Here is a 26,653-nt window from a genome sequence, read left to right as displayed (position 1 = left end):
AATATGTTTAATGACGTCGTTTACAAAGTGCACTTTGCCTGTTTGGTTCGCAGTAAATGTTTGAACTATCCATATTTCGGAATAGTTATAAGTCTCACTCATACAGAGCTCCCAGGTGTGGCATATCTGACCCCCATATCTAGACTATCTGCTGCCCTTTCACCTGCTGCTACTGCTTAAAGTGTTAAACTGAAAGGAACAGTTTTTATACCTATTTTTCCTTTGCCTTATATCACGCAAATAACCAATTATATATATTTGTAAATTTGTACCTAAAAATGTTGCTAGTATTTATTTTTGTATGAATAAATTTCCTAGAGTTACGTACGTTACAAATATTCAACTAAGCTGGTTCCATCTGCCCTAGCACAACAATATACCCTTGTTACCCATTTTCAATGAATATGAAAATTGTCTCAACAAATCCAACTCAAGAGCACACACCGTGAGAGAAGCAGAGAGCGAGTTGAGTTCAGTTAACTCTGTGTTGGCTGTTGAATGAGTTGAGTTTCTCTTTACCCTCTCTCTCTCTCTCTCTCTCTCTGTATAGCTATGGCTCGTGCAGCGTGCAGCAAATACACAGACCCTGTTGTTGCATTTCCCAGAAAACAATCACATGGCCGCCAGAAAGCCATCCGTTCGGCTGTCGCATTGCTGCTGTTGCGGTCCTTCAGTTTTTTTTTAAATTTCTGTGGCAATCGGCATTTTCGTGTGTCAGCGTCGTTTGAATTAACATATTGTGCATGAACGAAAATGAAAAAAACCACGAAACAACGGCGTAAAATAGAAAAAAAATTAAAATAACAAAGTGAATCTTAATCGCTTCGAAATCAAGTTTAATTGAAACGCATTCGCTGCGTTTTGCAATATGCCAGCGGTCTGTTAAAATCGCAAACAAGGCACAATTAATGTGAGAATAAGCCCCATAGAAAAAAACTTTTAAATTATATTTCCTAGTTTAAGTGCACAATGTGATGGGAAATATTTGTAAATTTTTGCACAATTTCGCGGGTCTCCGGCAATTCTATCCATAGATATGCATAGATGTATTTGAGTCAAGTTACTTTTGGCATTAACTCTTTTAAAGCTGATTCGATTTAAATGCATATTGCAGGGTACAAATAGGAATAAGACTTGTTTTTTAGGTGGCACAAATCGATGTCGATTGTATTCGAATAGCGGAGGAAGCTCCAAACCAGAAGCTGTCTCTCTCGCTTTTTCTAAAATCATGAATGATTTCATACTGCAATTAGAGAGTTACATTTATACAAAATCACTCTGGCAACAGTGCCATGAACTTTAACTCTTAACATGGAATTCATAACTGGCCCGAAATATCATAAATCGTTGTCTTGATGACGTCGTCTTTAGTTTTCAGCTTCGACCATGTGTTGATAGTGTCCTTGGCCAAAAGTCACCCCACAACTGCCCTTAGCGTGAAGCCCACAGATTTATCATTTATCATTGAGCCATTTGTTCAGTGAACAGAAAAGAGAGTTATACATTGTGTTGGGCAATATGCAATATGCGTTTGTCCTTGACGAAGTTGTTGCGGGTTCCCATTCTCACTTTGAGGCCTTTTTGCTGGCCAATTTTGGACAACTTCTGAACGTAATGGGACACTTAAACTTTAGCTGCATTTCACTTCAGCAATTGCACTTACAAAATCAAAAAAGGTTCAGCTTTTTTTTATAATTATTATCAGCCGAAGTAAGATCTCTATTTTCCAAATATTCGCCTTAGTCTGAAGCATATATCAGAAAGTATTTTTTGTGTGCCATTATAATATAATATAATAGAATATAATAATAATAATAGAAGTGAAATTGCATTAATTCGTTTATTAAAGTAGAAAGAGGCATTGACTTAAGACAAATAGTTCCCCAAAAGTAGATTCGCTTCCGCTTGCCCTTTGTTTAAATTTTACTCTCTGTTTATTTGTTTATAAGCTGAAGCCACATATATTGCCTGCAACTTGATGAGAATAGATGCACTTGAATGTGTTATTTAGCTAAGCACTTCAAATTTTGCAATTTATTTATCTGCTTTCCCGAATATAAAAGTGTACAGTGGTAAAAGTTTGTAAAAGCCAACAGAAAGCAAATCCGACCTTTAAATTGTACTCTAGAGCAGCATCAGTAAATCACAGCCAATACGCATATATATAAACGATTCTTTTTATGGATTGTCTCTCCTTTGTGATCATATGTATATGTAGTTTGTTAGAGCTGTTACCAACTTCCTCTGTACTCATGCAATCTCTTCTGCTATCTCTTTGCCATTGCTTCTTCGAGTGTCGTGGCATTTATAACTTTCTTGTCAAATGACTCCTGTTGCTGCCATAAATTGTGGCACTTACAGAGGATTTGACTTTCATTCAAACAGCGTCAGCATTCACCTTGACTCACTTTATTGAGTCGTCCGAACTCAAAATAGGGCCACAAAACGGCTTTGGCAAATACAAAGACAACTCATTTAAATATATTTATATACATTAAAATATATTTTATCAATAAAAGCAGCTAAACCGGCGTACACCCTGTCCCTTGAATTGGCAAAAAAAAAAAGAATTTAATTATATTTACCACAATGACTGCGAGTCTCATTCATGACGTCATACTGTGGGGCACTCAAAATAGAGAACCCAACTTGCCAGCGACAGATTGTGAGATTGAGTGAGTGTATTCAGTGTGAGCGAGAGAGAGAGCGAGGTTGAAGGACTTGTGTTGGTTTCCCGCTATTTTTACTGCTCTTTTATGGTACGAAGCTACGTTCGTTCCCTTAGTGCTGTTGTTCTTTAAAATTAATTAAAATCGTATGACAAAACAACAAGCGTTGACCTTGTTTTACCAGAGTATATATAGCCAGACACACATACGCACAAACCTTGTTTGTTTAACTTTAAGGTGTGTCCTTATGTAAGGACTTCTCTCTTGTGGCTTTTCCTAATAAGCAATGCCGCACTCTGTTCTGCGGGCAACAAATAAAATTCAACAACAAGAAATGCACCGACAATACAACCATTAGAATTCACCCAAAGTTAACTGCGGCTTATTGCATTTGACTTTCTCGCTCTGAACATCGGAATATTAATCAAAATGCTTTTGGCTTTTCGCTTGCTATTGGGCATATTAACTATGTCAGGCACTTTAAAGAAGTCCGAAAATATACAATAGTTAATATAGTTATTGTACAACAATACGTCAAGAGTGTTTTAGCTGCTTAGATGTTTCATTATTGATTATGCTTTGTTCTTAAAGTTTATTCCAACAATTTTTGATTCGCTGTTCGCTAGAACTGTCAGGTTCGTGTTTTATTTTACTACCCAAATGAAACTTTCTACTGTTACCCTTGTCGTATGCGTTATATATTATTTTCATTACGATCTCCAGACGACGCATATGCGCTATTTGGGGAAGATTACAGAAGAGGGAAAAAAGTGTGACCTATATTACACATAAATCACAATCAGTCGTGTTTATTTCTATTTGAAGTGCATCTTCCTAGCTTTAAAATTGTAGAATTACTGTCGGATGCTTCAATCGAGAATATCCTCTTTAATGGGGAGCAGTTGTTCCTTTATTGTTTAATTGCATTTCATTGGCTGTTCGTCGGGATTTAAAGCTCCGAAATGAACGAATTTGTGAGGCTAGGCAAGGTTGATTTGGCATTCTAATTATAATTTCAAATATACCATACACGCAGCTGGACACTGGCAATTGCAAAACGCATTGTTTCGGTTCATAGAAACAAATTCAGCAGAAGCTAATTAACATTTCCCATTGGTGTTGCAGAGAAAAAGACAAATAAATCGACCGTAAATATTCAGTCAAGAGTACTCTTGACAAAAAGATACACAACATAAATAAAATAGAGAGTTAAAAGTGTAAGTTAAACAAAAGTGTCCTAATATAAAGAATATTTGAGACTGCAAAAGAGTAATAGTGCTAGGGGGGAGGGTTGGGGGTTGACGAAAAAATAGAAGGACTAACAAGTATTACAAAACTCCTGTCTTCCATGTGCACAGCTCCGTGTGTTGTTTTCTGTAGCAGCCTGTACCTCATTATCAACAACATAATCAAGCACTTACAACATGCAACAACAGCAACATGAGTACCAAATGAGGGGTTGTGTGCATGTGTGTATATATGTGTGTGTGTGTGTTTGGTAGTGTGTATATTTTAGCTGATTAGCAACAAGAGCAGACGCCAGCAACTTTTCCATTTGTTGGCAGTAATTACCAGGCACAGACAGAGAAGATCAGACACACACCCAAAGGCACACACACACACGAACACACACACCTAGAATGATAGTTGAGTTATGCTAACACGTGACGTCACGCACGTTGCGAGAGTGACGCAACACTTATCCGTTAAATGCAGCCAACAACTCGCATACGCCCATCATTCTCTTGGCCTCGTCAGGTGCAACGTGGCGTATGCGCATTAAATTCACTTCACATAAGTCCTTCACTCATACTTTGCCGCTTCGTATTGTGACTTTACTTTAACTAACTCCAAAATTTACTAAATTCTCAGCATTGCAATAGTTATATGAGGCTTTGAATTGAGCGATCAATCGGATTTGTCAGCTCACTTTCATATTTTATTAATAAGTTATTAATTTGTAGATTATCCATCAGTTTTCATCATCCTAGTTGCATGTGTATTAAATGAGTCTATTTTTTATTTAAAAAATTCATGTATTTTAATATTTAAGCGTACTTTGCTGTAATTGTAGTTTTAATTTGCCTGTACGTACATATATATTACTATTACATTTATATATAATTTTAAATTATTCTTTCCCTTTCTTTTATGTATTGATCTTGCATTTATTTCCCGTATTTGACTGTTATTGTTGCTTTTGTCCATTGTCCTACAATGTAAACTTTGCCTATGTGTATGCTATGTGTATGTTTGCGTCTCATGCCGTAGCATTTTGGAAAACAAAATCAGGTTCGTAGTGCCCAAAATGCATAACGTAACCCCTTTCAACTCTGTTCTCCAACCGTGTTATTAATGACAATCTTTAATATTGCTTTCAATTGACAGACAACAGTCGCTGCTATCTGACGAGCAGGCAAAAGAAGTTGAGCAAATACTCAACGTGTCGCCCAACGTGGGCGTGGCTGTTGCTGCCGTTGTTGCCACAGCAACATCGCCGACTACCATCAAGAATCTCATCGAGGAGTCTACAGCGGCCAAGGAATCGACAGTCCCGGCCCAAGTCTCCCAAGTTCAGCAGGACACTCAAATTTCAACTGCTCCTGTGGCTGTTGTGGAGGAGGAAGGGTCAGATGAAGAGGAGGACCAGCAGGTCGCCGAAGACTTTGATTCGGATGACGTTGAAGCTGTTAATATTGTCGGTATTGGACATGCAGAACCCACAACTGGTGCTGCGTTGAATGCGACATTCGTAAAGGCGGATAGTACAGAGACAGAGACTACCACAACAACAACGCCATCGACAGCAACAGCATCGACTACACGGCACGACGACGACGAGCCGGAGTGGCTGCGTGATGTGCTCGAGGCGCCAACGCGTAGTCTAGAGAATCTGCTAATAAACACAACGACACGACGCCAAACGGAACTTGAGAATGGCTACGAAGTCCCGGAAGCAGGGACCGAGGGAAAACATTCCGACTTAAATCAGACCTATGTGACCGGCGAGTCACTGCACGAATCAATTGTGTCCGTGGAGTCCACACAGTCGGATGCGACGTTCAATCAGACGACCACCATCGACGACAGCATCATCTCCAGCAAGCACAACTCCACATATTCGTTGGGGGGGGATATTGAGCAAGCAACTTGTTCGACTGTTTTGAGCACTGGCATAACTGAGTTGGACGATAGCCAGTATTATATACCAGAATATCCGCCAGTAAGGAGCAAGGAGGTACTTGTGGAGGCGGGCGTGCATTATTTTGAGGATGGCAATTTTTGGATGGAAGTGCCAGGTAGGTCGAGGAGGCTGGGTCTACATTTTTTTAACCGATGCACTAAGCTCGCCACTTTGAAACTTCTAAAAGGTCTGCTAGACTTTGACGACGACGACTGCTCCTATCCTCCAATCACAGTACGAAAGAATCCAAAGGTCCGCTTCAGCTCCGGCCCCATACACGTATATTCGACATTCTCTGTGACAGACTACGATCGCCGCAATGAAGATGTCGATCCGGTGGCCGCTTCGGCCGAATATGAACTGGAGAAGCGTGTCGAAAAGATGCACGTCTTTCCTGTTGAATTAATGAAAGGTCCCGAGGGTTTAGGTCTCAGCATTATTGGTATGGGCGTTGGCGCCGACGCTGGCTTAGAAAAACTAGGCATATTCGTCAAAACAATCACTGACAACGGCGCCGCAGCACGCGACGGCCGTATACAAGTAAGTATCGTCAATCCTATATCCAATCTCCATAACATTTTTATAATCATTTTTCATCCCTGCAGGTCAACGATCAGATAATCGAAGTAGACGGTAAAAGTCTGGTGGGCGTTACCCAAGCCTATGCAGCTTCGGTGCTGCGCAATACATCCGGTCTAGTCAAATTTCAAATCGGACGCGAACGTGATCCCGAAAACTCCGAAGTTGCCCAGCTCATACGGCTGAGTCTGCAAGCTGATCGCGAAAAAGAAGAGCGCATTAAACGGTAATCCATTAAATCTATCAATCCCAACCTGGTCAGTTGATTACTTTTTGCTTTCTTAGTCAACAAGAAGAGTATCTGCGCCGCACGCTCGACTACTCCGAGGATTCGACGCAGCCAGTTTCAGCCAATTCAAGCGTCTGCGAGGGACCATCTAGTCCCGTACAGGTCGAGCATCCAATGGAGGTCGAGGCGACACACTCACAGGAGGTTGAGTCGCTCAAGCGTCTTCTACAGGAGGTATGTCTCGTGTGTGCAAATCCGTGTACCCAAGCTCTGTTTGCAGTTGTGCTAAAATCGTGTTCTTTTTCTCTCCTTTTGCTGAATTTCAAAATTGGCTTGTACTACGCGGAAATTGAAATGCAGCATAAAGCGGTAATTGGTCATAAGAAATAAAACGTCTCTTAAAGAAATACAAGTTATAGTTAGACCCCTCATATCGCCCAATATTTAAGTTTATAATCATTTTGATTTTAATTTAAATTATTGCAAATTTAACTTAGAGAGTGTTTTTTTTTCTACAAAGTAGTCTTGCAGCTTGCCATTCTGGCATAGATGCTTCTTTGTTCTGTCTATCGTCCGTATGTAGAAATCGTCCCGAAGGGGTTTTTAAAATATTGTAACCAACCATTCAAATGGCAAACGAATTGAGCTCTTCATTAAATCTGAAGGGCTAAATTAAACACCAAGGATTCTTAATCTTCGTTATTTATTATTTATTTATCGTCTCATTTTTGCTTATAATTTATGCTGTTATTATTTTATATTTTTCATTCAGAGCGAAATGGGTTGCATGGTTAAGGAAGAAATTATTCAAAATCTTAAACGGAAGGTTTGTTGGAGTTTTTTTTAATTATTATTGTTATCAATCTCATATCATCTCATAAATTCTACAATACAAAAAGGCGAACTAAAACTAATGCTTTTCCAATTTCCTCCTCCATCTATAGTTGGTCAAGCTCGAGACAACAGGCAATGAGAACGAACTGCTGAGTGAACGACTGCGCCAGAGTGAGCGTGAGCTGGGCAATATTAAGAAGGAGGCGGCCAATCTTCAAAATATGCTGCAGCAGTCGCAGGCGCAGTATATGGCACTGGACAAAAAGTACAACAAAGCAAAGAGGCTGGTTCGCGAGTATCAGCAGCGCGAGCTGGATATGTGCCATCGCGAGGAGTTCTATCAGCAGCTGCTGCAGGAGAAGGACACTGAGTACAATGCGTTAGTCAAAAAGCTCAAGGATCGTGTTATCAATCTGGAGCATGAACTTCAAGAAACGCAGCGAAAGGCTGGTTTTCCAGTGGGCTTGCCCTACGATAGCGCCACTCTTAAGTTAACTCCCCAAATGATGCGTAAGACGCCACCCAAGCCTCTCTTCCATAAGCTGGAAACGGAACTATCCGACACGGAAATCTCCGATCTGTCACCCGACGGAGACGGCGTCAAAACGGCAACCGTGGAGCGCAAAGTTCCCGTTAAGGACGAACTTGACGCGGCCGTGCCGCAGCACGAGCTGCTGGACAACTCTGTCAACAAAACCAAGATCGAGCTGGGTGAGTACCTGGCCCAGCAATTTTATTCAGCTTCTGGCACTTCATTGATTTGATTTTAATTTTTGTTGTGTGTGAAAAGTTATGAATAAGTTTCGTATTGTTTTTTGATGAAATTTGTACGCTTTGTCTGTGTGTGCTAAATGTTTTGTAATTCTTCTTTTCATTCTCTCTCCAATCTCTCTTTGTATTTTGTGCGCATTGTTGCTGCCGCTCAATTTGATTTGTGATTTGCTCTTCCACGTGCTCGTGTGCGTTCCATATTTGTTTGTTCGTTTGATTTGAAATTATCACGCCCACTGCTGCGCCATCTCACTACCATACTACACAACAAAATTGATTGAATATATGATAAAATACCAAAAATTCAAAAAAAAAATAATTTAAACAAATAAATCTATAAAAAAATCATCGAATTAAAAAATATCTAAACAAAAGCCTCCCGTGGTGGTCTAGCTAATCGCCAGCTACCCTCGACGAACGTATCTAATGGTAGTAACAGCAGCGCCAATGGAGCCAGCGAATTGCTGCTAAATGGCAATCTATGCAAGCGCAGCAGAAGCAACAGCCGTAGCTCGGATTGCACTCTGGATGACAGTGAGGAGGAGGAAGAGGTGGAACTGGAGCAGACTGCACTCAATTTGGCAACGAGTGTGTCTTCCGGCCATGATGGCATCAACCTATCCAATGGCAACTCGCACCTACTAGCCAACGTGAATAACTTACTGCAGAATCATCCGCCTGCGTCAAATACGCCTATTGGCAGCAGCATTGTGCCAGCCTCCGCCTCGAATGGACATGTAGGGACCACAACGGCCATACTGCTTAATTCGACGTCATCGGCTTCGTCCAGCTCATCGAATCAATCAACGGCACGCGAGGCTCAAATCAATCAGCTCTATGCTCAGGTGCACAAGGATCCCAGCAAGCAACAGCAGCAACAGCATCAGGCCAGCACCAGTTTGTTTAAGAATGCGCTGGGCTCGCCGGCGGAGACTGGAGGTGGATTGAACGACTTTCATCGCGGAAGCATGACAACCTTTGGCACTGTGGCAAGTGGCGGTGGCAGTGCTAGTAATCGCGATCTCAACAGCTCATACGACTCTATAGTGGGCTCTAATGATAAGCTAGCAGAGAACGATCAGGGCGAGAACTGGATGTATCCGAGCCGGCGCCGTGTGGCCCCCAACAATGGCAGCAAGTTACCGGGCTCCACTTTCACTGAGCAGCTCAATCAAGCACTGTCCGATCGTGAGAGGTGGGTGACATCACACACACACACACACACAGCATACAGTTAAACAAAATGTTATACGTTCGGAATTTTGCAGACGTTTAGGGGACGGCTCCTCGCGCCACTCCAGCGATGATTACACAGAGATCAACAAGAGCCAAAGTGCCGCAGCGATTAACTGCAAGACGCTAATCAACGAGATTCGCCAGGCGGTCAATGAAGCACAGCCAAAAGGTGAACTATTCAAAAAAAACAAAAAATGACTTGCAACCGGTTTCAACAAGGAATCGTTGATTATCCTATAAAAGACTAACTCAAATTCTCTCCCCGTTATCATATACTTCTATCAAAAGCTCCATTTATTCATGTGCACATAAAGACATTACAAGTTTATTGTTATACATACCCCAAACTGTTATGATAACCAAGTACTCTGTTATACTCAACTATATACTGTTGTATTGAACGTTAATGCGTGTGCCATTCCATTTTATGAATCCCTCAGTAATATTACTAAATTGTTACACGTCGTGTTATAGCCATACATCTTTCTGTCACTCTGTTCATATGGTGCATACAACAACAAATGGCATCACATGAATAATAACACAGCAATGTTTATTCTTCTCTCTCCTCTCTCTCTTCCTTGCTCTCTTGCTGCTACGACTAACTATTAACACTGTAATTCCTCTAAAGTAAAACAAGTTGTTCCGCAATCGCTCTCCCCGCCCGGCACAGTGCCCTGGCAACAGCAGCATCATCAGCAGCATCAACAGCAGCAGCTAACCCAATCAGCGCATGTCACCGGACCGCCATCACCGACTAGCATGTCCTCGGGCTGCTCCTCGCCCGGTTACTCGCCCAGCCGGACCCTGGATCTGTCCGGCTCCAGTTCTAGTTTCTCGGATCGTAAAGCGGCTGTCGCCTGCTACAATTATAAAGGAGGCCCCGTACACGAATGGACCAAGGAGCAGGTAAACTACTAACCGAGAGAATCAACAAGTTTTGTCAAAATAAACAAAAAAAATTGGACTGCACAGGTGGGACACTGGTTGATGGGCATTGAGCTAGAGCGCTATATACCTGTCTTCAAGGAGCACAACGTGGAAGGCGGCGCTTTGCTCACTCTTGACTCGAAGGACTTTAAAACATTGGGCATTTGCGGTGATGACAAAAATCGTTTAAAAAAACGATTAAAGGACCTGAAGGCCAGCATCGAAAAGGAGCGCAAAGACATGGAGCGCGAACGTCGCGAACGCGAAAAGGCCATACGCAAGGCTGAAAAGAAGGCAGCCAAAAAAAAGTAGTTGAATTCTAGATTTTAAGCAACAAAGTAGCCAAAAACCAAAACCATATATGCATACTAAGCACTCATAAGATCTATGCATACCACATCAAATGCGTTTAATTATATATATTTATAGAAATATATCATATATATATGAGTATATAATAGTTATATATCTTATAAAATAACTAATAAGAATACACATAATTTATTTGTACAACAGACATCTATAATACGTACTACATTTTAACTTATTGAAACTAATGCAGCATAGATGTATTTATGAACTATTCTAATAATTAATAGCAAGCAACAGATGTGGTCAGGGACGGTACATGCCTATATAGAAAGTAACTTGACTTGACCAATCTATAAATTTAAACCCTACAAGCTGAATAACACACAATTTAAATTATCCAAATCAAAACATAAGCACACACACCAACACCCAACATAGAGAAGAAAAACAAAGCTAACAAGAGGAAGCGTTGGACTGACTGATTTTTATGAATTATTAATAGAGAAAGGGAAAAATTCTTTATGCAATTAAAAGTAAAGGAAAACGATAAGGAGTTTGAACAATTGAATTGAGAATGAAACACGAAAAGTCTTACGAGTAGCACACTTAAGGAATTAGCTGAACAGACTTGAAGCGGCTTTCAACAGCTGCTTCAACTAAATATAAAAATACATACGTTTAACCATAAATATACTAATAATATATTATATCTAAAAATATATATGTAATATTTAAGTTAATTGCAAAAGGTAACACAACCATAAGTTAAACAATATATCTCGTGTTTTTTTTGTTTTCTATAACATTGTGCAATTTTAAGATTAGCCTACAATATTGTAATCGCTCACACATGAAACTGCAATTGCATTGTATTTGCCAAGATAGTGTATGTAATTAGTCTCAAAGTTTTCTAAAGTATTCGTATTTGCTTAATAATATGTTTTGCAAGCCACTTAAGTACTTAAGTTTCAAGATATAATCGATGTGGTTACCAGATAAGATAATTGATCGTGGATAGATCAATCAAATCATAAGATCGTATATGCCAATATATGCCAGGATAAACATAGAGAGCAAAGATCTTACCCTAGCTAGTATATACATATGCCCCTTCATATGTATGTATGTATGTGTCTAACTTTATGTTTTAGCGTGAGTGCACTTTATTTTTACTTTTACTTTTGTAACATACATTTAGTTGATATATTAAATATATATGTATAACATAATACTAATTAAAATGTTATTCTTAGTTTTAATGTTTTTCTCGTTCTCGTAGTTTTGCTCAATGTCTAGTTTTAATCCCATTTTGCAATACAAGTTCTTGTCGTTTTTTTTTTAATTAGACTATGGTTATTGTATAAAAGCAAAGTATCCATTCCTTTTTGATTCTCTTACATGTTCGCCCAGCTAAAATATCTGGTTTAGTCATTTTTACAATACATCTTATAATGATATTCTTATCCTGTTTGCCAAATTTTTTTTTTGTCAGGATCTCCAAATATCTTGCCAATTAAGACATTTCATATTCGACTTTGTCGAGTATTTTTACTTTTGGGGTAGTTGTTTTTAAGTTTCATAATCAAAATTAAAACAAACAACAAATTTGGACAAATTGAAACTTTGAAATAGGTTGGCCTAGCCCTGTATCGCAAAATATTACAAGTCAAAGCACTTACAAAACACATTCGTGCCTTTTTAATTGCAAAAAACCGTCCCACAAGCAAAAAACCTTTTTTTATTATTTGATATCGACCAGGAATTTGTCCGAACAGCGTCCAATAGTTCCGCCCTTTTGACCTCAATCAAAATACGAATATGTTAAACTATTTAAATTCCGCATATTTCTTAAATAAGAAATTTGTTTGAATAGATGATTGACATGTTAAATTACCTTGTACTCATTTCAATAGGAATTTTCGTTTTGTAAAGTTAAACATGTTTGCAACGAATTCAAATGTTTTTGTAGTTGTTGTTTAGTCTGGGTCTGGATTGGGGTTGCGATAGTAAATTCTGCCTCTTTTATTTTTTTTGCACACAAATGTTTACTTAGATCGATTTGTTATTTTCCTGTCCGGGCCTGTCTGATTTAAACTATGAATGAGTTTAATTTTTTGAGTTTAAGTTCAAGTCCTTGGGTGTGTGATGGGAAGATCTACGCAGAGGTTCACGAGACTTTCTAGGTATTCGCAGTACTTATTGCTTAGCAATTTTCCACTTGTCTGCAAGGCTCAGAAGGTGTCGAACTGAAATCGGGCCTTATCAGTGTAAATCAGTTAAGGTACAACAATAAAATCATAGACACAGTCCGCGTAATACCCTTGCAGAGTGTAATATAGTTTAGTTTCAAAATATGCAACTGAACTGTTTTTTACCATAATTATTCGCTGAACTCAGCCAGTGTAGGTTTCAAAACGTTCTGTTTCATTTTATTGTTTCAATTAATCATTTTTTTCACAATAATTTCCATATGGTAAGCAGAACAATTTCGCAATATCAATGAAAAAAAAAACAGTAAGAGCACAAAATAAAAAAAAAAACAATAGCAATGCAATCAACTTGGCTACTCCAATAAAACTATACTTAATCAAAAGAGTTGAAAATCATTAAAAATTAATTATAATATAAAATATATGTCTTGCTAATGAGCTAACGATTTATACTCAAAACTGCAAATAAAATAAACGTCACATCTAGTACCACAAATTTTCATCTAGAGGCAGGCAAAGATGACTGCCAACTCATGATTCTCTTATCAGCTGCTGTTATCTGTCTATGTCTATGTCTGACGTGTGAAAAGATTCTTTACATCAATAACAAAAAACAAACAAAAACAAAAGAAATGCGCAACAATTTTCTTCGAGTTTTCTCGTTCTCTCTTAATCATAGATGCAGTCGTTAGATATATGTACCTAAAACAGCCCGGTTCTTGAATATTCCATGTGAACGGAATTTTTTCTTATCAACTGGAAATTTTCCATGCTCGTCCACTGACAACTACCTGCTGTTTATTTAAAGATCAGATTTTAGTTTGTGCGGGAAATTCAAAGCGAACCAGCTCGAAAGTTAATAATATGCATTCTTTTGTTTTTAATTTTTTAGTAATTTGTTTGATTTAAATTTAAAACTTAACTTAAAATATAATAATATTATTCACGTGAATAATATTTATATAAAGAACTAATAGTTATCACCATAGGCTTTCTCAAGAAATTTACTTGAATCTAATGAGGTCTGCACAAAGAAAAATAAAGTTGTTTACTTGAATTGTAAATCGCTTGGGGCATAAAAATATATATATTAATCTCGCTGACGTATACCCCCCTCGAACTGGGCCTGATAAGCCTGATAATTTCAGTTGGGAAGCTGAATTTATCAGTATTTGTCACTGTAATATTATTATTATTATTATTATTATTGCAGTTTTCTTAATGGCAGACGGTTTCTGAGCTTGTCCGAAATGTACGTGCAAATATTTAGCTAACAGTTGTTGCCAGGTAATATAAATTGCATTTGCGATTCCATATGGGCTGGCTTTCACTGTTCGTCGGGCTTATCAACGAATCGGATGATTTGAGCATTCAGTAAAAATACTCGCCTTGTTTTGAAGCACAGCTTTTGATAAGCTCAACAATAATAACAAGAACATATTCAACGTGCGGAATGTTTTAAAAAAATGTTTTCAAATAATGAGAAACACGCAATATGTACATTTTGCTTATAGAATTTTTGTAATAAGCTCTGACAAAACCAGGACTCGTAGTCATAGTTTTTTTAAGCTAAGGTTTCAATCAGAAACGGGGCATTTTATAAATATTAAAAATATTAAAAACTGAGTATATTGTCAAGTTCAAGTTTCGCAATAAGTAATACAATTTAATCTTATCATTGGATAACACAATCTTTGTCTAATAGTGAGCACACATGTGGGCAACTTTTAATTGGTGATATTAGAGAAGCAATTTCAGCGAATTAATTACGTTTATTATCAAATCGAAGGCGGGTTTTAGTTTTTTTTTTATTTTTATTTTAAATTTAGTTTATTTTGTGTATTTGTGTTTGTTTTTATTTCTTTTCTAAATGTATTAAATTTAGCTCAATTGAATCAGTTAAGAGCTTCGATTCCGGTATGGCTGACGTCGATGAAACGACAACAACAACAACAACAACAAGAGCAGCTCGGATCCTAAATTGAATATTGAACAATAAACGCTGACTGAGCCGCACGCAGAGGCAGCGCTGCGACACCGACGTCGACGTCAACGTCAGCGTCAACGTCAGCGACACGCCAGCTGGCTGCTGTTTAAAAGTGGAAGCGACGCTGACGACGCGGCTCAATTATCAAAGTACACTCGAGGAGGCAACTGGAAACGCGAAACGAGTAATCACAATAAAGGAGAACTAAAAAAACAGATCGCGACAATAACGAGATAATAAAAGAAATACCAGTCTGTTGGATTTAAATTAGCTTTGATTTGTTTATAATCAAATCGGCGAACTGATTAGTAAGCAGCACATTGTGAAAGTTCATCAAGACATTTACATACTTTTGTGAACACGACAACACACAACCTGTGCAAAGTTATATAACATTTTCCAATTGTCCACAATTAACTCAAAAAACCCGAAAGGAAGTGCAATACAATATGACTGGCTATAATTCCAAAGGCGACGTGGCCACCAGCAATGGAAATCACAACAACAGCAGTGGACACAGCAATGGACACAAAACCTCTGAATATACCGCGCAGGAGAACCACACGTAAGAAAAACAATCAATCGAAAGAAAAAAAACAACAATAGACCGCTTAGTTATTTAAGTAACCTGCTATCAACAATGCACAATAATTGATAGCTTTTTATAGTTCTTGGCATTGTGGTATTGTGGGTATTTCTTTGTCGTCATAGTCACGCTTTTCCAAAATCGATATGTATCGATTCAGTTGTTCTAGTTAGTAGTAGGCCTTGACTTATATGTGTCCTGGTTCCATTATACAAAATTCTTTTTTCATGGCATTACCATTTAGGATTGGGTTCAAAAATTACAACAAACAAAATTATATGACACTCAGTCTGACTATTACTCGGCCCATCTGGTTTCTGTACGGCAAGATGTGCTCTCGTGATTGCTGCTCGGGCAAGGGTGGTCCCAGCAATGGCAAAGGCACTGGCACTGCCTGTGCCGAGAAGAAGAATGGCAAAACTGATGTCGACATAATAGTACCCACGCCTCAGAGTTTGCTGTAAGTTAATGAACGGCGGCAGGAAAAAGTATCCTCGATTGGGTTTCAAGTGTCCTTTGATATTCAAATCAGGCATCTAGTTGCATTTGCTAGAGTTAACATGCATTTTCTCAACTAAATTTAAACAAAATTTTATTTTCCTATTCGATCTAAATTTTTACAATGTGTAATAGCGATTGCTGCTCAAATCCCAGGGGCAAGGCTGGTGATAAATCGGCTATTAATGATCAAGCTGTCCGAAACATAGTGCCAACAGCTCAGAGCCAGCTGTAAGTGTGTTTGATTCCGAAAAGTTTTCTTCTTGTGTATAGTATTTGAATACATCTAATGAACTGTCCTTGATCTTGCCGCTGCTGATATTGGGAGTCGTCGTCGCTAAAGCCAAGCATAAATATGAGACATTCCAGAATACCCAAGCAGCCGCCATAGGGGGTTATCAATTTGCGTAGCCCTCGATCGCTCATTAAATCAAAATGTTCCATAAAAAAGCCGTCGTGACATTTTCTAGCTGCTTGGGAGATTACGAGAGCTACTTGACGCTCATAATTCTTACGGCAAGAAATGCTAATGCCCTCAGGCAGGCGATCCGGTCAGAATGCCCAACTATAGCCGCCGCAGCTTCAAGTAACTGCTGATAAACATGATTTGTAACGTGTGTTGACCCAGTTAACTAAGTTTACTTAGTCGCTCTTGATTGGTTAACCAAAATGGGCGTGTTCCGCGATCTTGACATAGGCCTTTATCTAAATTACTCATTTTTATGGGGCTAGGCATAAAACAGCTGAGCAACAAACTAGTACTAGTTACAAATTGGCATCTGCTCTGCTGATAAAGCCATGTGTCGTTTCTTTTCGGATTTAATTTCGAAACAGGTTGTTGCAAAATTTTGCGTCTATGATTTCCAACAATTAACTTAAGCATTTAAACATATCGCCTGGATATTCTAATATATTCGCCGATTTTGCATAGCCGGTTTAAAAATCGAAATTAAACAATTTCAGCTTCAACGACCAACAACCAACAAATTAAGTATTATAATTTTGTTCTTATTGAAATTTTACATGCATGCTCTGCTCTCTGATTTGTAGATCTTGTTTTTGTATAAGCAATATTCGCCCTTCGCCTGACAATGGTGATGAAAGGTCTGTCTAGATTTCAGTATATTATTATTATTGGGAGATAATCCTATTACGTCAATTACAATACTTTTGAGGAAGTGAATCACTTTATTTAACACTCAATTTCATATTGAAAACATTTAATTAATTATCCTGACAATCAAAATTTTAATAATTACAATCTACAATTTTCGAACATTTTTACAGCAGGAGCGACAACCGTATACAATGCTCCCTTACACCCGAAGAGTTTCGGGCTGTGCGCGTCATGAATGAAGACACGTTTGTAGACTTCTATATTACTTTTGATGTGCTTGTCCCAGTTCGTTCTTGTAATTGTACTTATCGTACTCGCACTATCACATCGTGTTTCACTTCACAAACTTGTGTTCCATCAAAGCAATTTTAATTTGTATTTTTTATCGTTAAGATTTATGCAAACTTAAAAGCACATTCTAGTTCACTGATTCTCACTGTGCCAAGCAGACATATTTTAATGTACTCTGTCCTGTTGCTAAATATAATAATTCATATTCAAATATTTGTCATTCTAATACCATTTTCGTTGTACCATTTTCAGGTATCCGTATGAGGTCATTCAGGAGATCGCCGACTTCATTGTGAAGGGCTCAGGCATAAGGCCAAAGATTGGCATCATTTGCGGATCTGGGCTCGGCTCCCTTGCCGATATCATACAGGATGCCAAGGTCTTCGAGTATGAAAAGATCCCAAACTTCCCCGTATCGACAGTCGAGGGACATGCGGGCAAACTGGTCGTCGGTACGCTGGAGGGCGCCAATGTCATGGCCATGCAGGGACGCTTCCATTTCTACGAGGGCTACCCCCTGGCCAAATGCTCGATGCCGGTGCGCGTGATGAAGCTCTGTGGCGTCGAGTATCTTTTTGCTACAAATGCGGCTGGCGGTATAAATCCCAAATACAACGTTGGCGACATTATGATCATGCATGATCATGTCAATATGCTGGGCTTCGCTGGCAATTCTCCTCTGCAGGGACCCAACGATCCACGCTTTGGGCCCCGTTTTCCCGCTCTGGTCAACTCGTATAACAGGGACCTGATCAACAAGACGATTGAGATTGCTAAAACAATGGGAATTGAGTCAAGTATGCATGTCGGTGTTTACTCTTGCCTTGGCGGACCAACCTACGAGACCATTGCCGAATTAAAGGCACTACGCATGATGGGTGTTGATGCAGTGGGCATGTCCACGGTGCACGAGGTCATCACAGCTCGCCACTGCGACATGAAAGTATTCGCTTTCAGTTTAATAACCAACAAGTGCTCCATCGAGTACAGCGACAAGAAGGACGACGAGGCCAATCACGACGAAGTCATGGCTGTAGCCAAAAACAGGCAGAAGGCATGCTGCGAGCTGGTTTCCCGACTTATAGCTGAAATCCAAAAGGGGCCCTAGACCAGCCGTAGTCACCTGATCGAGGTCTGGTTGATTTTAAAATTATTTTTAAGCCTAAAACCCATTTTAAAATTGACAGTATAAGATAAAATATAGATATAGATAGATAAGAATGTGTTTAAGTAGTTATATATTAAGCTCAAGCCTAAAGTATGTCAAACACCTTGTGTATGGACAAGGACTATGATCTGCCCAAAGGATCATCAGGAAATCATCCTTGTCGCTTTAGAGCTATGGCTATTGTATTTTTAATGAACATTAAATTGGTCACCTTAAGGACCTTTCTGATGACCTTTGAACAACATGTAGTCCTTGTCTTGCCAACTTAGAATACGTAATAAGTAGGACGAAAATCCTTCAAGGAGCTGAGCAAAAGAGATTTTTGTCTGTAGAGATAAAAGGCTGTAGTTCGGCCGTGTCCTTGCTGATCATAATGTCCGTTAACGGTCCTTAGTCCGCTAGTCCTTATCCTCCCAATTCAGTATATATAATGAAAAGGACGAAAGTCCTTTAGGCAGCCTAGATATTAGTTCAATTCTTTCGTAAATTAATAACGCCATAACTCGGACGTATCCTTGCGGATCCTGACAAGTCCTGTGTTAAACAAATCGCACGATCAAGGACCATAAACTGTCCAAAGGACAACAAAATCGTCCTTGCCGTTTCCGTGATATGGCCAATTTTCGAAAAAGGGCATTTTTTAAGTAGCCATAACTCGGCCAAATCCTTAAGGATATAGGAAGGCTATGCCTTTTTAAACTCGTGGTGAGCAGAACTATCGATTGGCATTCAAGAATTTCCAGAATTCGACAAAAAATTCGTCGAAATTTTTCCTAGGGGGTTAGTCGCAAAATGAGCTAAAATCGAAAATATCCGGGCTAATTTTGCCATTTGAAGGACTATCGGGATGTCCTTTGGTCAACAGATAGTCCTCAGCCTCCCATTGAAGAATTTAATACCCAAAGGACGAAAGTCCTTCAGACAAAAATGTTTTTGGGACGATTTTGTTTGAAGAAAATAGGCCATAACTCAGATGTATCCTTGCAAGTAATGTGTCAAAAAAATTGTATTGACCAGGACTACAAGCTGGCCAAATTTCAATAAGATCGTCCTTGTAGTTTGGGAAATATTTAAGGATTTGTGTTTTCGGGCCATTTCCGTACGTTTCGCGACTGAAATTTTACAAGTCAAAATACAAGTCCTGGGATTCTTAGATGACCCCATATTTTTATGATGCACATCGATGCAGGGGGTCAACACGATCCTAACGCACCATGTCCTTTGAAAATCTGCAAGGACCTGCCCGAGTTATGGCCTATTTTCCTTAAATAAAATGCTTTTATATATTTATTTACTAATTTAATTTAAATGTGTTTTTATCTTTTCAGACTGACAAATTAAGGACTACAATGAGCTCTAAGGACCTCCACGACTAACAAAGCAAATTTTTCCAGGATCGGACTTTAATTAAGGCAGATATAGCTATTTTAAGTTCAAGTAGGCAACAATTATAATTTATTCTCGTTTTGTATAATTTTAAGGGATATAATTAAGAAAATTAGCATTAAAATTCAACAATTTGTAAATTTAAACATAAATAAATCAAATATTTAAAATAAAACAAAGAAATTCCTGTTTTTTTATTTAAAAATTCAAAAATCAACGGTCTTTAGATACCTATTGCATATTCGTGACGTCAGTTTGTTGGCAACCGCTGGCTGCCGAGATTTTTCTTAAAATCTGCAAAAATACCAGGCGAACAGAAACGCCCAGAAGGTCGACAAATAATATTTTTTAGCTGCCGAAAAAATTTCGTTGCATACCCAAAAGGGGCGCCCTAGTCGTCGGCTGGGTCCCAAATTTTAGCTAAAATTTCCCAAAAGTACCAGGCGAACAGAAATGCCCAGAAGGTCGACAAATAATATTTTTGCGGCCGAAAAGTGACGTAGTAAAAAGGGGCACCCTCGTCGCCGGCCCCAAATTTGCCCAAAATTCCGCTCAAGTACCAGGCGAACAGAAATGCCCAGATGGTCGCCGAGTGCTTTTAATAAAAAAATTCATTGCATAGCATTAAGGAACAAAAATGTAACTCATTTAAAATGAGTACTTTTAAATAGCAGTTCCTGTAAAATGAGTGCTGTAAGACTGCTTTTAGACAACAGCTGCAGCTGCAGCTAGCAGAAACCCATAAAAATGATAAACGTTCATGTTTATTTTTGATTTTATTTTTATTTTTTTAATAAAAACTACATAATACGAAATAAAATCGAAACATAATAGAATACAAATACTAAAATGAGCAAATAAATGTAGATATACGTAAATAGAAACTTGAGTACACGAAAAGTATGAAATAAAGAGAGCAATGGTATTTTACCTTAAATTTGTATGTGCTGTATACAAATTGACAATGGCAATTTAGTCAATTTGTTAAACACAAAGCACATCAACTTAATATGTACATAAATGTAATTAAATTTTACGTTTTTTGATAGACCAGTGCAATTTCGTGATAATCTTTGTGTCGTCTGAATACATATTTAGCTGCTATCACAGGATATAAATCTGTGTATATAAATATGTATATACGATAAGTGTATAAAGTACGAGAGTATCTAAAGATATGCTCACAGTATCGTGTATCGTGTGGTTCTTGTAAATAGTTTTGGTAGAATACATAAGCATGTACGTTTTTGAAGATTGTTAGAAAATATTTTTGGTTACAAAAGTATTTTGTGATTGCGTTCACGTGTAAGTCTAATATGGTCACATTTTCGTGGTTGTTTTAGAAAAGACCACGGTCCTTCTTCAGCTTGGTTTGCTTCCACACGGGCAACTGATCGAACTCCAAACGGCTGACGCCGAGTGCGTGTTGAAATTCATTTGGTTTCAGGTAGAGCTCCAGACGCGTGGGCTCCACGCCCTCTGGCAACGGGCGCGCCTTTAGCACCTCAAGCGGGTATTCGGTTTGAGTCATTTGTGCGAGCATTTCACTGATGGACGTGGGTACATCAGTCCGACCATCCTGTAATACCAAGGGATACAAATTCTATATATGAAGGAAATGTCGAAGCTGTGAATTGACTTACCTCGAGGTTGATTTCACGAATATCGTCGCGCTCCGACCAATCGGGAAAGAAAGCTTTAAATGGCAACGGCTCCAGCCCTGCCCAAACAACGTGACCCTTGATGCCATGAAAGGAAACCGCGTCATTATCGCCGTGCTTCGCACGCCAATAGTCGACGGCCGTTTCTAGAGCAGCTCGTCGCTCTGAGATCCAACGGTTCACACCAGCACGATTGTCATTGGTGGGGCTGCTGCGATCGGAGTCGGAGTTGACTATAATTCCAAGAATGGTAGTATTAGAAACGATTAATGGGTTGGGTTAATTAACAAGCTTACTCTTGATGTCCTCCAGTGGCCACCAGCCCATCCAGAGCCACAGTTCGTCGCCATCGTCTAGCAGGAAAATAGTCGGCTGGCGAGCATTGTACAGCTGCGACTGTGAAAATGGATAAGGAGAATGCAGATCCCGGCAACGCATCGGATCGATCAGTTCGTGTGCCTTGAATACGCCTTGTGTGCTCGACAGGTTAAAGATCCTTAGTGTGTAGTCATAGCATTTGGTCGACTTTAGCAGACTACCATAATTGCGCTCCTCCTCGCCAATGCCAATGCCAAGGGCCGTCGTGCAGAGATCGCACTCGGCACCCTCCTCCAGTTCCTGGACTGTGGCACTTGCGCAGCTGAACAAATCCTCAGGCAGCTGATCTGCTACCTGCTGGGCTGCAGCTAAGGCGACGGCACGAGTATGCGCTGCGCTCTTGCAGCCATGCCAAACGAGCACAAGTCCCTCGGCGCCGTGTATGAGCAGCATGGAGCTACGCGAACGGAGCTGTCGGGCATCGCAGTGAACTTCCTTTAGAAGCGATTCCTCGGGCAAATTGCCTTGTAGCTGGTACAGACGCCACTCGGCTCGCCTGGTCAGGCATTGCACTTTGCGACCATGATGCTGCCAGAGCTGGCGGAAGAGTCGCACAAAGGCGGGAAACTCGTCGCCTTGGGCCACACGCATTTGGGCGCCCTTTTCCTTATCGAGTTCAACGGTCAGCAGAGCAGCGGCGCCCTTCTCATTAGCACTCGAGTCCTGGCCCTGCCAGGTGAAATAGACGCAACGATCGCGGCCGACAGTGCTGCGATTCGACACCTTGCCACTCAGTTCCCGTACCGTAACTGAAATCTGGTAGATCCAGCGCACAATGTAGCTCTCCGCGGAATAGAAGTGTCCGTAGTTCTTGTGCGCCTCGGCCGCATCGAAATTGAACTCGTGTATCTGCCATTTGTCCGTTGATTTGGTGATAATATCAAAGTGGCGCATGGTCTCATTGTCGTAGTAGAAGTTGCCACGACCCAAATTGGCCTGCTCCAGGACAAGATTGGGTTCCTGGTAGGGGAGCTCGCCCTTCAGCAGAGCTGCGCCGTTGAGTGCGCGCACAACATGGACACCATTTGCCAAATAGTCCTTCTCGAGATCCTCGCGCTCCAGCTCCGGCCAGTCGCTGAACTTCTCCTTGAACAGCACCGTCTCCATGTTCTGCGTTATCTTCCCCAGCACGCACCACTCTGGCCGCTGAGCGCAGCGCTTGGCATACATGCTGCTCTCGCGCCTGCCCACAATGCTAGCATAGTTGACCGGATTCAGATAGCACTGGGCGTAGTCTGCGGCATCCGCGGCGTCAAAGTGCTCCTGAGCGAGACGCATGGCCGCCCGCTTGTCATCTGTAGGGGCGTTCTTCCCGTTCCACACATACAGCTCGCTGCCAAAGTCAAAGACGAGCACCTTGCGTGTATCGAGCATTTCAACCTTTGGTATGCAGCCCCAGTACTTGGCCAGGGGCACCAGGCCATCGTCATGGAACTCGTAGATCTTGTTTGTCTCAATCAGACAGCTCTCGAATACGTCATCCTCATCCGCATGGCCGCAGTCAGCCATCTGCTGCTCCTCGGACTCCTCCGACTCACCCAGAAGCGACCAGAACTGACGCCATTGACGCTCGTTAACGTATTTATTGTCCGAGAGTATTAGCTCCTGTGTGGCTGTGCAGCCGAGATCCTTGTTCTCTATAATGGCAGCGCAGATCTTCTTGCTGCGCGAGATCTCAATGACATTGGCAAAGGAGCCCACATAGCGGAAGAGTTGTGCTCCAGCGACCAAAATAAAACAATCGCCACGATTCATCGATGCCGGCACGGGCGCCACCAGACGCGTCTGGACATGGTTGCGTCCTTTGACATGCAGCAGCATCACGCGCTTATAGGGCAACCACATTTGCTGCAACGGCAACGATGACGACTTCAAAGCCACCGACTTGAAATCTTCGATGGATGCCAGACCTGCGATGGCTTCTGCTGCCAAGTTGCCGCGTTGTCCAACTGCCGAGGCAGAAATTGATCAAATTGATTAGCTTGTGGAAGATAAATCAAAGGATATGCGTGACTCACATGATTCCAGCTTGAGACGACGCACCTCGCGCTCGGCAATGCCCGTGTTGAGTTCCGTATACTCCGAGCAGATGTCGCTGCGGGCTGCCAAAGTCTTTAGAGGATTGCGTGCGGCTCGCCGACCCTTGGGTCCCTGAATGTTGCGCTTGCTAACGAGGCTGTGGGAGGGGAGGAGATGCAATTGAAAAGATATTCATTCAAGTGATATATCTTGGCGCGACTTACCGCTCTGTGGGCTTTATATCATCGAAGGCGCCTATGTCGACGGCAGCTGCTGTTTGGCTGCTCTTTGGCTTTGGCTGGACGACGACAAAGAAGTTTTCGAAGGTCTCCTCGTCGTCGAGACGCGGCACTTGTATTCGGGCGCCCACATTTGTGGCTGCGGCCGCGCTCTTGTTGTTGGCCAGCTCCTTGCTCTGCTTGGCATTGTGGGGCGATCCATCCGACTCGCAGCTGCTGCTGCTGCTGTTGCTGCGACTCAGGGGCGGCAAAGTCTCCTCAGCATTGACGACGCTCAAGCTGCGCTGTGTTGGAGTCGGTTTCGAAAAGGTCGTCGTCGTCACCATCATGGAGGGGCTCTTGGCCAGACCCAGCTGCGGCTGATTGGCGCTGCGCACCTCCAGCATTGGGCACTTTTTGGCCGCATCATTGGGCAGACGCTCGAACTGCAACTCAGCTGGCGATTGAGCCTTCTTCTTCTGCAGTCGTCCAGCGACTGTAAACTTCTTGGCATCAGTTTGCTCTGTAAGTATTTGCGATCAGATCTTGGTCAGTTAGTGGCTTTACTGTACTTACCTATACGTTGCTTCCAGTTCTCCGAGTTTGACTTGAGCTTACCCAGGCGCTCCGAAACTTTGCCGCCTTCGAGGCTGGCCACGATCAAAGGCGACGGCGGCAACGGCTTGTCCGATATCGACTCGGCCAGAGAAAGTGATTCCTGTGCGAAAGAAGGGAGTTGGGATTGTGATTAACGAGTGGACGTCAAATGTTTAATTAAAAAAAAAAAAAAAGATTCGAAAAATAACAGATTTTGGCACATAATAAAAGTTGAGTTAACAATACGCGCACATTCGCTTCAAAAAAGTGGTCATCAATCAAACCATTTTTGGTTGCCTCGAGTTTTTCTAATGTTGTTTATTGTTGTTATAAAGCTGGGTTATTCCCAGTTAAAATAGCATGACTCACGAGTCACTAACTTATAGGTTAGTTAGTTGGTTAGCTAATGATTTGAAGGGTCTGTCAACAGCTGTAAATTAGTTAAAAGCCATTTACCAGTTTTACGTTTTGCATTATGTACGCCTTGAAAAAACACACAACACACGGGCACGGCACACCTTAGAGCCAAGTGCGCAGCCCTTGGCCAGCTGGAGAATTGGCTAAATCCAAAACAATTTAAAGCGCAATCGAATCTCGAGTTGTGCTCACCGTACCAGGGGATCTGTGACTGAGCAACTGCGCAGCCGAAGGTGAGACTTGGGCAATGATAACCACACAATAGATAGGAATACAGAGAGAGAGAGAGCGACAGAGAGAATGAGTTGAGATAAGATAAGAAAAGCACCTCTCATTTTATAGATACACCTGAAGAGAGAGTGAAAAGTAAGATAGAGAAGTGCGGAAAGAACAAATTGTTTGGGTTTGTTTAGTTTCGAATCTTAGCCGCAAATTAAGTGTAAATATGTACACATAATTTAAGTACATTTGTACTATTATGAAGATACTCTATAGGCCAGACCTTGGGCCTTTTAATTGCAGTTACCAGGTTATCAGATACTGTCGCACTTTATTTGCAGCACAGTTGAGAAACTGTTAATTACTTGTGATTAAATTAACAACCGCTTTGTTATTGTCAGATATCAGCGAATTCTCTTTCTTTCTCAAGACATTGGAATTCTCCTGAAATCGGTAGCATGCGTCATCCGCAAAGTGCTGGCCCCCCTGCCCCTGCCCCTACCACATTTATGCCCATAATACAGTTGACGATGAATCATGGGCATTCGATTTGATAAGCCACATTCATAAAAAAATGGGTTAAATCTACCGAAGCAGTAAATAAATAAAAACAAAGGCGAACATTTCTTTTTGGGAAGCCGATCGTTGAAGACCCTTGTCAACTTGAAAGTCTAAAGTGGAAATTTCGCTTAATTAATTTTCAAATTTTATTCATATTTGTCATTTTTGCCAAGACATCTTCCAAACTGAGGCTCCAGTTGACATTGAAATGTTGCACCCACCTGCCCACTTTTGAATGCTTCGAACAAAAAGTCAAATAACGTTATTAACATCTGAATTTTGGCTATTTTCCAAATTTGGTCAAATATTTTGCTCAAGTGTCACTTGGCGTGGGCTAACACACCTGAACAGGTCAACACATGAAATCATGGACAGCAATTGGGACAACAATGAAAGCGCAATTCAATTCAATTTTCAATTACAATTGGTTTTTGTTGTTGTTGTTGTTATGATTAATGAATATACCCGACAATCCATCTATTTGATGGGCATTTGCCCTTTTGTGCATTAATTTATTCGATCGTTGAAAAGTTGGTCGTACTTGCAGCTAGTCTAAGTTCAATGGATTTGGGCTCTTGTATTTATAGTAAAGATAT

General features: G+C 40.7%; 3 protein-coding genes across 25 annotated transcripts in view; 2 read left to right on the top strand and 1 right to left on the bottom strand.

Moving 5' to 3' along the window:
• Spn (Spinophilin) overlaps positions 1-15,453 on the top strand; it is a 48,886-nt gene extending 33,433 nt beyond the window's left edge. For 2 of the 11 annotated variants that reach the window (XM_064683388.1, XM_064683387.1), the window contains exons 5-15: positions 4,941-4,961; positions 5,058-5,968; positions 6,041-6,393; positions 6,459-6,658; positions 6,718-6,895; positions 7,434-7,487; positions 7,606-8,206; positions 8,642-9,461; positions 9,535-9,671; positions 10,134-10,411; positions 10,478-11,413. In XM_064683388.1, the coding sequence (XP_064539458.1) occupies positions 4,941-4,961; positions 5,058-5,968; positions 6,041-6,393; positions 6,459-6,658; positions 6,718-6,895; positions 7,434-7,487; positions 7,606-8,206; positions 8,642-9,461; positions 9,535-9,671; positions 10,134-10,411; positions 10,478-10,744 (3,820 nt within the window). In that variant the 3' untranslated portion in view covers positions 10,745-11,413. Of the gene's footprint in view, positions 1-4,940; positions 4,962-5,057; positions 5,969-6,040; positions 6,394-6,458; positions 6,659-6,717; positions 6,896-7,433; positions 7,488-7,605; positions 8,207-8,641; positions 9,462-9,534; positions 9,672-10,133; positions 10,412-10,477; positions 11,414-14,839 lie in introns of those variants that run through there. The other 9 variants (XM_064683389.1, XM_064683391.1, XM_064683394.1 and 6 more) reach the window with 9 other exon arrangements.
• Positions 15,370-20,170, top strand: LOC135429165 (purine nucleoside phosphorylase). Of its 6 annotated transcripts, none has more exons than XM_064683412.1 (4): positions 15,370-15,506; positions 17,313-17,387; positions 17,686-18,565; positions 19,930-20,170. In XM_064683412.1, exons 1-3 carry the CDS (start codon positions 15,391-15,393, stop codon positions 18,539-18,541), a joined length of 1,047 nt encoding a protein of 348 aa, XP_064539482.1. In that variant the 5' UTR covers positions 15,370-15,390; the 3' UTR covers positions 18,542-18,565; positions 19,930-20,170. The 6 variants fall into 6 exon arrangements, with proteins under 6 accessions (XP_064539482.1, XP_064539483.1, XP_064539484.1 ...); XM_064683413.1 differs by having other exon boundaries at positions 15,372-15,506; positions 17,316-17,387; XM_064683414.1 differs by lacking the exon at positions 17,313-17,387 and having other exon boundaries at positions 15,373-15,506.
• A 580-nt stretch (positions 20,171-20,750) lies between these two features.
• The window catches only part of LOC135429145 (supervillin-like), a 111,940-nt gene continuing 106,037 nt past the window's right edge, over positions 20,751-26,653 (bottom strand). For 7 of the 8 annotated variants that reach the window (XM_064683361.1, XM_064683362.1, XM_064683363.1 and 4 more), the window contains 6 exons: positions 24,840-24,981; positions 24,270-24,786; positions 24,045-24,202; positions 21,945-23,975; positions 21,631-21,881; positions 20,751-21,566 (listed from right to left, as the gene is read on the bottom strand). In XM_064683361.1, coding sequence (XP_064539431.1) covers positions 21,327-21,566; positions 21,631-21,881; positions 21,945-23,975; positions 24,045-24,202; positions 24,270-24,786; positions 24,840-24,981 — 3,339 coding nt within the window. In that variant the 3' untranslated portion in view covers positions 20,751-21,326. Of the gene's footprint in view, positions 21,567-21,630; positions 21,882-21,944; positions 23,976-24,044; positions 24,203-24,269; positions 24,787-24,839; positions 24,982-25,316; positions 25,481-26,653 lie in introns of those variants that run through there. The other variant, XM_064683372.1, reaches the window with a different exon arrangement.

Source organism: Drosophila montana, unplaced genomic scaffold (assembly GCF_035044405.1).
Source record: "Drosophila montana isolate Dmon_TW-CO22-7 unplaced genomic scaffold, ASM3504440v1 contig_2592_1, whole genome shotgun sequence".
In the NCBI taxonomy this organism is placed as follows: domain Eukaryota; kingdom Metazoa; phylum Arthropoda; class Insecta; order Diptera; family Drosophilidae; genus Drosophila; species Drosophila montana.
Note: the sequence above shows the minus strand (reverse complement) of the source record. Positions and strands in the feature narration are given on the sequence as shown.